We start from the raw sequence: 13,503 nt of genomic DNA, 5'->3' as shown, positions 1-13,503 counted from the left end.
GGCTCATAAATATGCCCAGTCCCAGCGCTGGAAGCGACGGGCTCATAATGCTTGGGTGGACTTACCTGCAGCAGACCATGCTGCTTACTTGCCTGCCAGTTGAGTCTCTGATCCTCTTCTGTTTGGAACTACTTTTCCTGTTGGGTGGGGCAGGAGCCACTCCCTAGATTCAGAACACTGGAACTCTTCTGGAAAGCAGGAACTCTTTTCTTACCTAGGCGTGGCTGTGGAAGGAGACATCTAAGCACTACAGGAGGCTATTTAAACCACACCCGATGGATGAATCTTGCTTTGCGTTATTCTGCATCCTCAGCAGCAGAACGCTCATCGGGTCTTCTGCATCTGATCCTGGGCCTAAGGAAAAAGGATTACCATTCTGAATCCAGTCTTCAGCAACACCTATAAAGACAAGAAAGAACAGGTTAGCATTACGGTCTTCAGTGACAGCTCTTCACTTACCTGGTCCATCGGCTGTCACCAACGCCTCGCGCTGCATTCCGGCATCTGAAAGACAAAGGCTTACCTACTCTTCGTGCGCTCCGGAGGCCTTCGGCGCTGCATCCCGCATCTGAAAGACAAAACAAGGTGCGTTTAAAGACATTGGGGAACTTTAATACTCACGTGCCATTACTCCTTTCCACATCTAACCCAGTGGGTATTCCGGCACCCTGCAGCCGCCCCGAACTTGTACCTGCAAAATAAAAAGACAGTTAGAGCGCATCGTGAAGCAGGCAACAAGCGCTTACTTACGTGCTTCCAGGCGCTTCTATTCATCACACGGGCTCCATTTTCAACTCACTTCAGCCCGCCATCCGCCATCGCCGGAACCCTGCAAAACAAGAGACCTCATTACTAAAGACTTTAAAGACATTAGAATTACTCGAAACTTACCGTTCGTGCAGTAAACGACGGACAGCAGTCCTCTGAAGTCAAGAGGCCTGCTCCCCTTATCCAGTGAAGAAACTGGTTACAGCACCCTGCCTCGAGGCAGATGGAGAGCATGGCGTTCACTTACCTAAGGTGAGAGCGTTAACCTTTGGGGTTCTACAGGAGAAGAGAAAGGGAAGAAGAGAGAGACATTCAATAACCCAGTTCATTAATCCCACATTTTCTATCTGCAGACATCTTACCCTTCGAGCCAGACATACAGTGCACAGTGGTCCAGCCCAAAGAGCCAGCCGTGTGTTACACATCACCTTTGAAGATACGGTATATGCCCAGTCAAGACCGGCGCCTCTACGGGAATCAGGTGAGCGTTACAGGCCTGAGAGTGGTATTGGACCTTTCCACCCTCAACCTCTCCTTACCTCTCCAGAGGTTCAAGATGGTGACGCCAGCTTTTATTGCCGAGACATTATGCAGGGGGAGACTGGATGTGCTCCCTGGATCTGATGGACGCATATCTACACGTCCCGATCTGCCAACCCCCTTGTTCCTTCCTCCGGTTCAGGATCATGGGCTGCCATTTTCAGTACAAGGTCCTGCCTTTTGGCCTCAACTCGGCCTGCATATATACCCCTACCTAGACGACTGGCTCATCAGGGCTGCATCTCAAGAAGCAGTTCACCACTCCTCCCAGGCACTGATGAACACGGTACACGACCTTGGCTTTTCGCTCAATCTCAGGAAGTTACAGCTACAACCCACGCAGTCTTTGACCTTCCTGGGCCTCATCTGGGACATGCGCTCCGAGAGGGTCTTCCCCTCGGAGGACAAGATCTCGGCCATCAGGGGGGCCACGTCCCACTTTCTCAGCCGAGGCGCTACCTTGGCTTGGTGGTAGCAGCATCTACTGGCCCTTTTTGCAGCGGTACTGTTGGCCGTTCCCCAAACAGGGCTCAGGATGAGAAGGATTCAGCTCCACTTCTCAGCGGCGTGGAACCAGGAGAGTGGTTGGCAGGCCGAAATCATCAAGATCCCCATTTCTCTCCACCCGGACCTCTCATGGTGGTCCAAAGACTGCAACCTGCGGACGGGCAGGCCCTTCAGACCCCCTGTTCCGCAGGTGATGATTACCACAGACTCCTCCCTCGAAGGGTGGGGAGCCACCCTGGAGGATCTCTCGGTCCACGGCACGTGGACCCGTCAGGAACAAGATTACCACATCAATTGGCTGGAACTGAACGCCATCTGGTTAGCGCTCAGAGCCTTCCTCCCACGTCTGAAGGGAAGGGTTGTCCTCATCCAGACAGACAACTCGACCAGTATCTACTACATCTACAAGCAAAGGAGGGGACCAGGTCCCCTGCCCTGTGCAGACTGGAGATCAACAGGTGGGAATGGGACTTGGAGAACAAGATTTTCCTAATGGCAGTCCAACTTCTGGGGGAATCCAACCTGGAAGCGGACCAGCTCAGCAGGTTGGGAGCAGACAACTACGAGTGGCAGCTGAACAACCTTGTTGCACAGGAGATCTTCCACAGATAGGGCCTCCCCCAGGTGGATCTCTTTGCCACCAGGCACAACAAGAAATGCCCTCAGTTCGCCTCCTGGCAGGGACAGGGCCTGTGCTCCCTGGGCAACTCCTTATGGATCCAGTGGAACGGCATGTCAGCATACGCCTTCCCGCCCACTCCACTGATTCACAGAGTGCTTTGCAAGTTCAAGGAGTCTCGCCAACTCCACATCATTCTGATAGCCCTGTGGTGGCCAGCTAGGCCATGGTTCTCAGAGCTGCTCTGCCTTTCGGAGGTCCCTCCAATCCACCTCCCGACGGGCCCAGCACATTTTCTGACTCAGCAGGGGGGCAGGGTTCACACCGCCCCTCCAGAGCTGGCCCTCACAGCGTGGTTCTTGAGCAGGGGACGCTCAGCCACCTCAACCTATCCCAAGCCAATCTGGAAATCATACAGGGGGCTAGGAGCAAGGCTACCAGAGCCCAGTATAAAAGTAAATGGACCAGGTTCTGCCACTGGGTGCACTCCAAGGATATCGATCACTGGCTTGTTCATTGGACGACGTGCTGTCGTTCTCGGCGCACCTCGCCAACACGGGAGTGCAGGTGGACACCTGCCGCACATACCCCTCAGCCATTGGGGCCTACAGGAATTTGGAGGAAGGGGACTTCTCCTCATCCAACCCGATCGTCAGGAGACATTTGGCCGGACTTGCTAGACCCTACCCGCCCATCAGGAAGCCACACCCCGTGTGGGATTTTAACCTAGTTTTGGGCACCCTCGCACGCAAGCCGTTTGAGCCTATGACGTCCGCGGACATCAGGCTGGTCACCATCAAGACGGCGCTGCTAGTCGGCCTCACATCGGCATGCAGGGTCAGCGAGATCCAGGCTCTAGTACCCTCAGAGCCGTACACTACCTTTCACAAAGACAAGGTGGTCCTGCGGACCCATCTGGCATTTCTACCTAAGGTGCCATCAGCCTTTCACTTAAACGAGGAGATTCTCCTTCCTACATTCTTTGCTGACCCGAAGGACGAGCCTCAAAGAGTTCTGCACTGCCTAGTTGTCAGGCGGGCTCTGAAATTCTATCTGGACAGGACCAAGGGCTTCTGCAAGTCAAGGCCCTATTCATCACTTTTTGCGGCGCCAGGCCAGGCCATCAGGCCTCCATTTCCCGCTGGATGGTCTCAGCCATCCAGGAAGCCTACGAGGGCCAGCATAGACCCCTTCCGGTGAATATGCATGCCCACACGGTCAGGGCCAAGGCAACGGCCATCACCTTTCAGCGCCATGTCCCCTGGCAGGTCATAAACAGGGCGGTCACATGGGCCACCCCATCGGCTTTCTGCAAGCATTACTGTTTGGATGCCAGCTCCAGGTCGGATGCGGCTTTCGGACAGGCGGTTCTCCAGAACCTGTTTGCTTAAGGAGGGTCTCCTCTCCACCCTGGGGCTACATTCAGTTGTAATCGCCCATGCAGTATGGAGGAAAGGGGACGGGATGTAAGAATAATTATGTTACTCACCGTAGTGACTATCATACTCTTAGTCCATAGTCTCCTTTCCTCCATACGTCCCACCATCCTCCCTCTAATAATTTAGTGTCATTTGGCAATTGTATATCTTTTGTCAACGCGTCTTTGGGGACTGAGGTGTGGCGCTGGAGGGCGCAGTCAGGCCAGCGCATGCTCCCAGGGCCACGCCTCCGCATCTCTAAAATTAGAGGGGAAGATGATTTTTCTGGTGAAAAAGGTTCTGTCTCCCGTCCCTCGCGAGGGACGCCCATGCAGTATGGAGGAAAGGGGCTATGGACTAAGAGTACGTTAGTCACTATGGTGAGTAACTTATAATGTACAGTGCACTTGGGTCTTCCTGTCATTTCTAGAGGCCCTAGTTACTCTCGAAGGATTTTTTAGGAGAAGTGCAGATGTGCCTTGGGCAGGGCTCGGGGCAGATTATCTTTTTTGTGTATTTTTAACCCTTTCTTGCCAGGTAAACCACGATTACCGTGGTTAGGTGGCCTGGCTCCAAAATGGCCACGCCGCAAGGTTCTTTGTCCTGTCCTTTGGCCATCTTGCCCCTTCACCTTCACAGGTCGAGCCGACCCGGGTCAGTCCTTATTTGGGCATGCATTTTCCCACGGAGCGCCAAGCTTTTGCGGGCTTCTGCTTGCCTAGAGTGTGCGCCCACGGGATGTGGGCTGGACTGTCTAGTTCCAATGCACACCCTGGGTGCCAGAGAGTGGTGTGCTGTGAATGCCTGGGACCACCGTGGTCCTTGATTGGTCAGCGTATGGTATGCCTGTATGTGAGAAGATCTCCCATTAAGTCCTCTTCGTTTTGGCGCGAAGGAGATTTTGGATAAGAGAGTGCCCCAAACACCCATACCATGTCGATTTCTGGAGTTCTCACTGAATGAAGGACAGGATCCAAGTATCCTGAAACTAAGAAGCCGAGTCGAGGAACCGCTGGTGACCAGCTCGAAGGTTTGGCACCCTGAGCCCGCTGTCATCCCGTGGGACCCCTTTGCATCTGGTCGTCTTAGAAGGTCTGCGAAGACACTTCCACCCATTGGAATAGTGGGACCAACTATTCACGGCACCTCCATCATACCCTGCAAGTAAGCCTTTTCGGAAGCGTCTCTGGGCCAACCAGTGGGCTGACCAGCTTGCGCATGTGTTTTGCCCGGATACCGCCGCCATTTCGAGGAGGCCCTTGAAACTTGGTACATCGCAAGCTCCATGTTCGCGGTACTCTAACACCAAATTACATACACTTGGTGTTCCCGTGTCTGGAGTAAAGTGAGTGCGCCCCCGAACCGGTTCACATTACGGTTATTTGTCACCCAGCCGTAAGTTCATTGCATGGTCCTCAGTGCCCTGAAGCCTGCTATAGCAGAATTGGCCTGATCCGTCCACCAGGAGCTGAGAAATCGCCACTGTCCCATAGGGGAATCAACACTGTATCTTCGTCGCTGAAAGACGCAGAGCTGCGAGATTGCTGCATTTGGACCTGCAACCGAAGTGGACTCGACTGCCGAAGTTTGGTCTGGAGTGCGCCAGGGGTCGGTGAGTAATTGTAACCCTAACCAGGTGGCCTTCTAGCGCATCAATCAATTTTTACACAAGTGGCCCCTGAGAGCCCCTCCCCTTTCCACTGCTAGTGCGAACTAGCAAACTATTCTCAACTCTTGGAATCGACTCTGCCCTCAAGTGGAGGCCCTCCTCGAATAGTGGGAAACTATTCTGCATCACCTTACCTACCTTTCTGAGCTGCTATAGCCCCTACAAAAGACCCTGTTTTGCCCCTTTGAACTACTGCGTGCGCCAGTTTCGCAAGTACATTTGAGCATTGTCCTAACCAAGAAGAGCGCTTGTATACAAACCCGCGTTTTTGCGGCATCCAAAAACTCGGCAGAACTCTGTAAAATCTGCAAGGAACTGGGCAATCCTGCCGCAGTCTCTACCTCTCCTGTCCCTTCCCAGGCCCTCTGCACGGCACTGGCCTCACACTTCATCTCTAAAACTCAGGACATCCTGTCCTCACTCTCCTCCTTTCCCCCCCTCCCTCTTCTCCCTGCTCTTCCTCTGGTCCTTCGGCAGCCACCTCTCCTCCCTCCTTCTCTGCTTTTCCCCTGTTCTCCGCAGATGAGGTTTCTAGACAAGTCCGATCTATGAAAGTCTTGTCGAAACGGGTTCACACCTGTTCCTCGACTCCCTGGCTCCTACCTTGGCTGATTTATGCAATCACACCTTCGCCACTGGAGTTTTCCCATCCCCCCTTGAAGCACTCCCTTTTGCACCCTTTTCTTAAGAAACCCTCTGCCGACCCTCGTGCCCGGCTTACTATCGCCCAATCTCCATCGCTCCCTTCCTGAGCAAGCTCCTGGAGAAATGGGCCATCTTCCAGCTTAATCTCCACTCTGAATCTGTGGGTTGCCTTCATGACCTTCAGTCTGGCTTCAGAGCTGCCAGAAGCACAGAAACTTTTCTCTTGAACATGAATGACCTGCTCTCCAACCTTGACGCTAACACCCTTCGAGTCCTCATCCTGCTTGATCTCTCATCTGCCTTCGACACTGGCAACCATGCCATCCTGCTCGACCGTCTCCGTGATAACCTGGGTATCACTGGCTGTTGAACCAATACCTGGTACTCCTTGCCCATCGCATAGCCAGTCTATTTCAGTGCTATGCGGATGACACCCAGCTCATATTCAGGCTACCCTCGGCCGCCTCCTCGCCTTCCATCATCTCTGACTGTCTGTCTGCTATCCAGGAGTGGTGTGCCGCCAATGACCTCTGCCTTAATGCCAGCAAGATTGAGATTCTCCTCATCGGAACTCCCGCTCCCTCCTTTCCTGTAGCTCTCTGGCGGGCCTCCCTTGGCCCTCTTCCTGCTCCCACCTGCAAGGCAAAAAACCTCGGGATCATGTTCGACTCCACACTCTTCTTCTCCCCTCACATCTCCGACGTCTCTAAGAAGTCACATTACCAGCTGCACCTCCTCAGAGAGATTCTTCCTTTCCTCTCCTTCCCCCAGAAGCTCACTGTCTCCAGAGCTCTGGTTCTCTCTAGGCTGGACTATTGCAACAGCCTCTTTCTTAATCTGCCTGCTTCTACTCTCCGCCCTTTGCAACTTATCCAGAACAGGACTGCAACTTATCTCTCCAGGACTGAAATCTCTGCACTGGCTCCCAGTGGCTGCAAGGATTAGGTTCAAAACCCTCTGCATCGTCCACAAGGCCTTCTGGGGCCTCAATAGCGTCAACTCTCTCTCCCTAAATATCTTCTTTCTCAAGCACTACGCTCATCCCCCTCAAACTACCTCAGTCAGTCGCTTCTCTAAGCAACGAGTTGGTGGCAGATCTCTATCTTCGGCTGGGGCCTCCCTCTGGAATAGCCTCCCCGCCTCCCTTAAACTTGAGGAGAACCATCTCCGGTTCCGGAAACACCTCAAAAACATTTTTTTCTTCTGCTTTTTCTCCTCCTCGCCTCTGCTGACCTCCCGGGTGTTACCAGATTTGCACCTGCTACCTGGACACCCTCTGATCCCGGACCTTGGTCCCTCCCCCGCCAGCACCACACACCTGCACTGCCCACCCCGGCACTTGAGGACGGTTTCTGTATCCCTACAGTCCCCCACCAGCCCTTGACACCTGACGCCTGCACTTACCCATGCACTCGCCACATGATGGCTGTTACTTACTTTTGTTAATCTATTCCCATGTACTGCACTGTCTCCGCACTTGCGAGATCTGAATGACACCTGGCCTAGTAGGATCGTCGTCTGTCCTCCCTTGTTCCCCTCCCTTGCCTCGTTAAGCCTTGAAACACTGTATAGGCGCGTTTTAAGTGCCATATCATATATCATATCATTAGGCTCCCCTCATTTTAGGGATTGGACTGCCTTTCATTTAGGACCGTGTTTGATGCAGAAGGGCCTAAAGACTATTTGCACTGCCTGCTTCCTTACCCGTTTAGGTTGTGAACCCATTAGGTGCATTCATCCTTTAGACCCCATTGGTCTTGTAGATATGTGTATAGATAGGATTGTATTGGTTTAATCGTATTGTTGTGATTTTCTTACTGTGTTGAATTTCAAAGGCCTTGGAACAAATGTATTTGTATTTTCTATATACATACACCTGAATGGGAGTGATTTGTAAGTGTCCTTTACTCTGTGTGCTCATTGACCCCTCCTGAGACCTAGTCTTGACCACCGCCAAGCTACCTTGATTGGTCTGGCTTGTCCAGAAGGTTACCCTGTTCCAAGAAACTAGGCTGGTCTTCTGAACCTCTGCCTACCAGGTCAGAGTACAGAAATCTGTCTTAACCGCCATTCCTGAGGGAGGCTCCTGCAGAAGAGAGATCAACCCCCCACTCTATGCTTGGAAAAGCATCAGATCTGTAGAGTGTTGAAGCTGGAAGAGCAGGGAGGTATTTAGGGAGAGAGAGTTGGATGTAGCATGGTCCCAAGCTCCAGAAAGCCTTGTGGTCTTGAACCTGATCCTTTCAGCAACCGGGAGCCAGTGGAGAGATTTTAGGGCTGGAGAGATGCAGTCCCTGGGCTTCAGCCTAAGGAGAAGTCTTGCAGTCCTATTCTGGATTAGTTGAAGGGGGCGAAGGGAGGATTTAGACGGGCTGTTGCAGTAGTCCAGCCTAGAGGGGACCAGAGCTCTGGAGACATTGAGTTTCTGGGGGAAGGTGAGGAAAGGGAAAATGCATCTTCTTTGCTCATATATTTGTACAGGAGCCATTGTTTACAAATGTTTATCTCCTTGAGTGTATGCATTTCAAAACGAAAGCTTGTGGAATACACATGACCTGGAGCATCACTTCTGCTGATGACCACACTAAAGACCCGTTTTGGCCAGAAAATAAATGTTCTCTTCCGATTGGTGACATTTTTAATTGTATTTTGTTATGTCTGTTACATGTTAAGTTCTAATTTATTTTCTCTTGCTGGCAGGTTACGGAATGTCCCTCGAGTCAAAGGCCAAGGCATCGGATCAGGGGCGGGTGGACTATATCCTCCGCATCATTGAAACACTGGGCCTGAAGGAGCCCATACTAGTCAGCCCTTCTATGAGTGGCATGTTTTCCTTACCCCTCGTCCTGCAACACGGGGAGCACCTCAAGGGATTTGTACCCATCGCCCCAGTGGGAACAAAGGGCTACAGTGCTGAACAATATCAACGTGTGCAGGTAAGTTGGAGGTCACGCCTAGCAGGACGGATATAAAGAAGGGTGTTCTGAACGTTTGTGTGTTCTGTAAAACCTGTAATGAGATGTTCCTATTGTGATGCTGGAAATGCATTGGAGGGACAGGGCCTCGCTGTACTTGTTATGTAGTCCTTTTTTGCGTATGTTCTGTGTTATTTTCTGCCCAGGAGTCCATGTGGGACTCCTGGCAGTGCAACTCTTCCTCTTTTTGGTTTGTTACCCTTGGGATACCCTTATGGCACCCATGGGTGGGGGTACAGTGTTTGTATGTTTCTGGGCACCTGTTTGTGGCCCACAGAGCAGGGTATGGGCTGGTGGCAGCTCCATGCTGAATTTGACAGGTGTTCTGAGCATCCTCCATTTTGGGGATACCCAGACCCTGCCATTGGACTCAGTTGATTCCTGATAGGAGGCAAGGTGGCCCCTGTGGCCTCTTGCTTTCTATTGCCTGTTACTTTGTTTTTCCCAAAATCCTGGGAAGCCCTGACTCTGTCACTTCCCCCTGACTGGCTGTTGGGTGGACGTTCCATATATGGTATTGTGGGGGAAGTCCAGGCCAGACTGGCTGGAGCCTTCCCAGTGACTTTATGTTGTGGGTACACCCTTGGGGTGGGACCTGGGTGAATGATGTGTGTGACTAATGTGCACTTCATGTTATGGGTGTCTGGTCTCTGGTATGTGACACAACGACTGAGACAGCCCTGCCCGAAACTAGTATGGATGCAGTGTGGAGTGCTAAATGGCTGGGTACTTGTCACAATGGCCTGAATGCACTGTGAGCCTGATTGGCTGTCTGCCTACATGAATATCCTTCTGAATGATTGGTTTCCTGAGTGTGACCCAGCAGAGTGAATGAGAGACCAAACAGTATATCTGGGGACCTCTCACTGATGGAAATCGTTCAGAAGCTGAAGTTGATACTTGATGCTTAACCTTGAAGCCCACTGGAAGAAGAATTGCTGCTGCTGTTCTTTGCTATCTGAAACCTGCGTGACTGTGAAGGAACTGACCCAAGACAGGACCTTGCTAGGAGACCTCTCCCCGAGATACGAGGGACCATCGTGCACCTGCTAACCTTCGCCGAAGTTCCCTGGAAGTCAGTCTTCGGATGGCTGCCTACCGGAGATGGGGACCGCCGCGGAATCACAAAGCAAAGCCTCATCTTCGCAGGATGTCCACGACTGATTGTCGATGAGCATCGCCAGGACCAAAGCTGCTGCCTCGACGCCTTTGTTCGCCTTTTCTTCGTGGGATCTCGACGATCCGTGACTCCTGACTTAAAGGGGGTCGCTCAAGAAGGATCCGTCGACGACCCGACCTCGAACTTTGCTATTCCAGGTACATTGGGGTGGTAAAACCTTTTTAGAGGGAAAGAAGACTCATTGAACAATATATGGACTGGGCTTGTGTTATATCTTTATTTATAGGTTGCCCAGGTGGGGAGGAATCCTCATACAGAACTTTGCCTAGTGGTAGGGGCCCCGTATTCTGCCTATTGTTTTAACCAACATGCTTTCCTCCTATGTCTATTTTGGTTCACATTATTTACTGATTTATATGACATTTGAACTGCGTACAGTTGATGCTTTTTAATGGAATCATAGTAATTGTGGTACCACATAGAAACTGTATATATTTACCATTTTAGATCAACTCGAGCACAAAGTGTATTATTGTGATTGTGTACATAGCTTGTATCTTATTTATATAAAGATCTGTGTTTTCACTAGCATAGTGTGTGGACATTCCTTTGTGTGTGCTTGGGGACTACACTGTACTTAGGAACCAGCCTGCATCACCTCCTGAGAGCTTAAGCCTGGATTGCTCGTCCACGATACCAAATAGAGATTCTTGGCTAGGGTGCTCTGTGCCATATAGAGAGCAGGAGTCCAGATACCCCCCTCCAGTCTTTACACCTATGAATCAGTGTCTTTGATATTGCTGCCATTTTAGTTAATTTCTTTCTTCAGCATGGGGTCTTCCATGGATTCACATGCTCATGAATATTCCCCGTCGTCAGGCTGGGGAATCCTCTGGAAAGAAAAAAATCCGTTTCAGTTTCCTTTCTGAACTGTCTTTCTCCTAATAACCAATCACTGACCTCTGGGTCATACTGCCCCCAGCCAATGACTTCCCTCTACCTAAGCCCCTCCTCTGGCAGCCATCTTCAGATTTTTACTGTGTTTAGCTCTCAAGCTTTTACCATGTTTATCATTTTTTTGGGTATTACTCTATTTTCCGGTCAATCAGCCCTTGTGCTCCATCGATCAACCCATCCGATTAACGGAGACCTTTGAGAGCGCCCCTCCCGCGGGGGTCCAACAGAAGGCTAAGCACCGCGAGTCCACTGTCACCGGGAGCGCCGTTGCGATGGGCTCTGCGGCGGCCAGGGCACGTTCGATGTCACCAGTCTCGGTCGGCAGTCAACGCTCAGGATCTTCAGCCAAGAGGAAGTTTGGCCATCCAGGCAAACTCAAGGAGAGGCTCAAGTCCGTCCTACCGGAGAAGTCTACGGGGGAGCGGGGCTTGGACCCTCCTGCTAAGGAGAAGTCCAAGCGGGACAAGGCTCTGGCCCTGACCGTGAAGGCCCAGGTGCACCCGGCGAAGGCCCAGTCTTCCATCGAAGGGGTGGCAGCGTCTCTTCGAAGGCCACAATGGTCTGGGCTCCCAGCCGGTGCCCCAGTGGCCTATTCCGCCTGCACCTCAGCTGCCACCCCCACCTCAGGCACCTCCTAGAGACCTCTCTGTGGACATCCTTTTGGCACTGCATACGCTGGTCTCGGAGATCCAGCCAAGGATGCCTATCGCCTTGGCGGCCACTCCCACAGTGCCAGCCCCGGATGACCCCCACACCCCCCACAGGTGACCCCCCTCCTGCCAAGAAGAAGAGAGTACACCCTCCACCTCCTTGCCACCCTTCGCCCCCGTTGCGCCCCTCTTTCCCCTGGATGAGACAGACCAGGACACGGCGACAACTGGCACGGATGACGACAGCAAGTTAGGAGACCTCCCATCTCCGCCACCCAGATCTTCACCGCCGGGCGAGATTGGCTCGTCCACTCGATCTCCCGAGCCTCTGAACTTTTTCAGCTCGCTCCGAAGGAGAAGATTGAGGGCTTCCTATATCAGCGCAGAGAGGCAAAGAGGAAGCCCATCATTGCGGTCCCACTTCTGGGTGACGTTTGGGACAAGGGTTTGTCTCTCATGAGGAACCCTACCACGGCCCCCGCGAAGAGGGATCGCCTTGAGGAAAAGTACAGGGTACCGGACCCTGCGCCCAAGTGCTTTTGGGCCCAGCCTTCTCCAGACTCTTTGGTGTCCGCGGCGGCCAGGAAGAAGTCCTCGGGTGGTTAGGCCTCAGCATCTTCCACCCCACTGAACAGCGAAGGCAAGAAGTTAGATGCCATGGGACGACGGGTCATCTATTCTGCGGCGACTACCATCAAGGCCGCCAACGCCCTTGCCCTCGTGCCTCGTTACGACCGGGAGTTGTGGTTCAAGATTGCTCCCATCCTGGACTTCCTCCCCGACAAGAGGTTGGAGGCACTGGAAATTCTGCAGGAAGGTGAGGTGGCGTCGGACCACACCATCACGCTGGCCACGGATATTGCCAACGCTGGATTCCGTCAAATGGGCAACAGCGTGTGCCTTCGTTGTGGCTGGCTCAAGGCCACCAACTTTCGGCAGGACGTTCAGTCGAAGATGCTGGACATGCCCTTTGACAGGGACAATTTGTTCGGGAAGGCTGTGGATGAGTCTTCCAAAGCCAAAAAGACAGACACGGAGGCGGCACATGCTTTGGGCACTCTTCAGCAGCGGAAGCCGTCCTTTCAGACCCCAGGCAGCAAGTCCCAAGGATCCTCCAAGGGGTTTGGCAGGGGATCCTCTTACTGCCAACCCTCCCGCTCTTGGGCCCAAGAGACCAACAGGGGCCACTCCAAGACCACCAGAGGAGGTCATTGTCGTCGCCATGGTCCCTAAGGCGGCCCTTCAACATCCAAGCAGGATTGATACGGCCCTGGCGTCGGGCCCCCACCCGTGCACCTCGGCGAACAACATGCTAGCCGCAGCTATCCCTATCAGAAACAAAAAAAACATCTCGGCAGAAAAACTAATACCCCTCATTCTCCCAACCTTGAATTCTCTCACAAAATCCACCAACCCCTTCACCCTCGTAGACGAATACAACAAAGCCATGGCCTCAGCATTGGACTCCATTGCCCCATTGAAACTCAGAAAAAGCAAAAGACATCTGAACACATGGTTCTCCCCTCACTTGAAATCACTCGGACTCGAAAAATGACAAAGGAAACAGGCTTGGAGACAATCGCCCTCAAACAAAAATAAGATCAACCTCAACAAAATAACCGCCCTCTACAAAAA

General features: G+C 52.4%; 1 protein-coding gene across 1 annotated transcript in view; it reads left to right on the top strand.

Moving 5' to 3' along the window:
• Window positions 1-13,503, top strand: part of ABHD14A (abhydrolase domain containing 14A) — a 189,035-nt gene that overhangs the window by 151,479 nt on the left and 24,053 nt on the right. Inside the window, exon 4 of the mRNA XM_069644013.1 lies at window positions 8,867-9,102. Coding sequence (XP_069500114.1) covers window positions 8,867-9,102 — 236 coding nt within the window. The remainder of the gene's footprint in view (window positions 1-8,866; window positions 9,103-13,503) is intronic.

This window comes from Ambystoma mexicanum, chromosome 2p, assembly GCF_040938575.1.
Source record: "Ambystoma mexicanum isolate Mex_15411 chromosome 2p, UKY_AmexF1_1, whole genome shotgun sequence".
NCBI lineage: Eukaryota > Metazoa > Chordata > Amphibia > Caudata > Ambystomatidae > Ambystoma > Ambystoma mexicanum.
The sequence above is the reverse complement of the archived record's forward strand: the minus strand, read 5'-3'. Positions and strand labels throughout refer to the sequence as shown.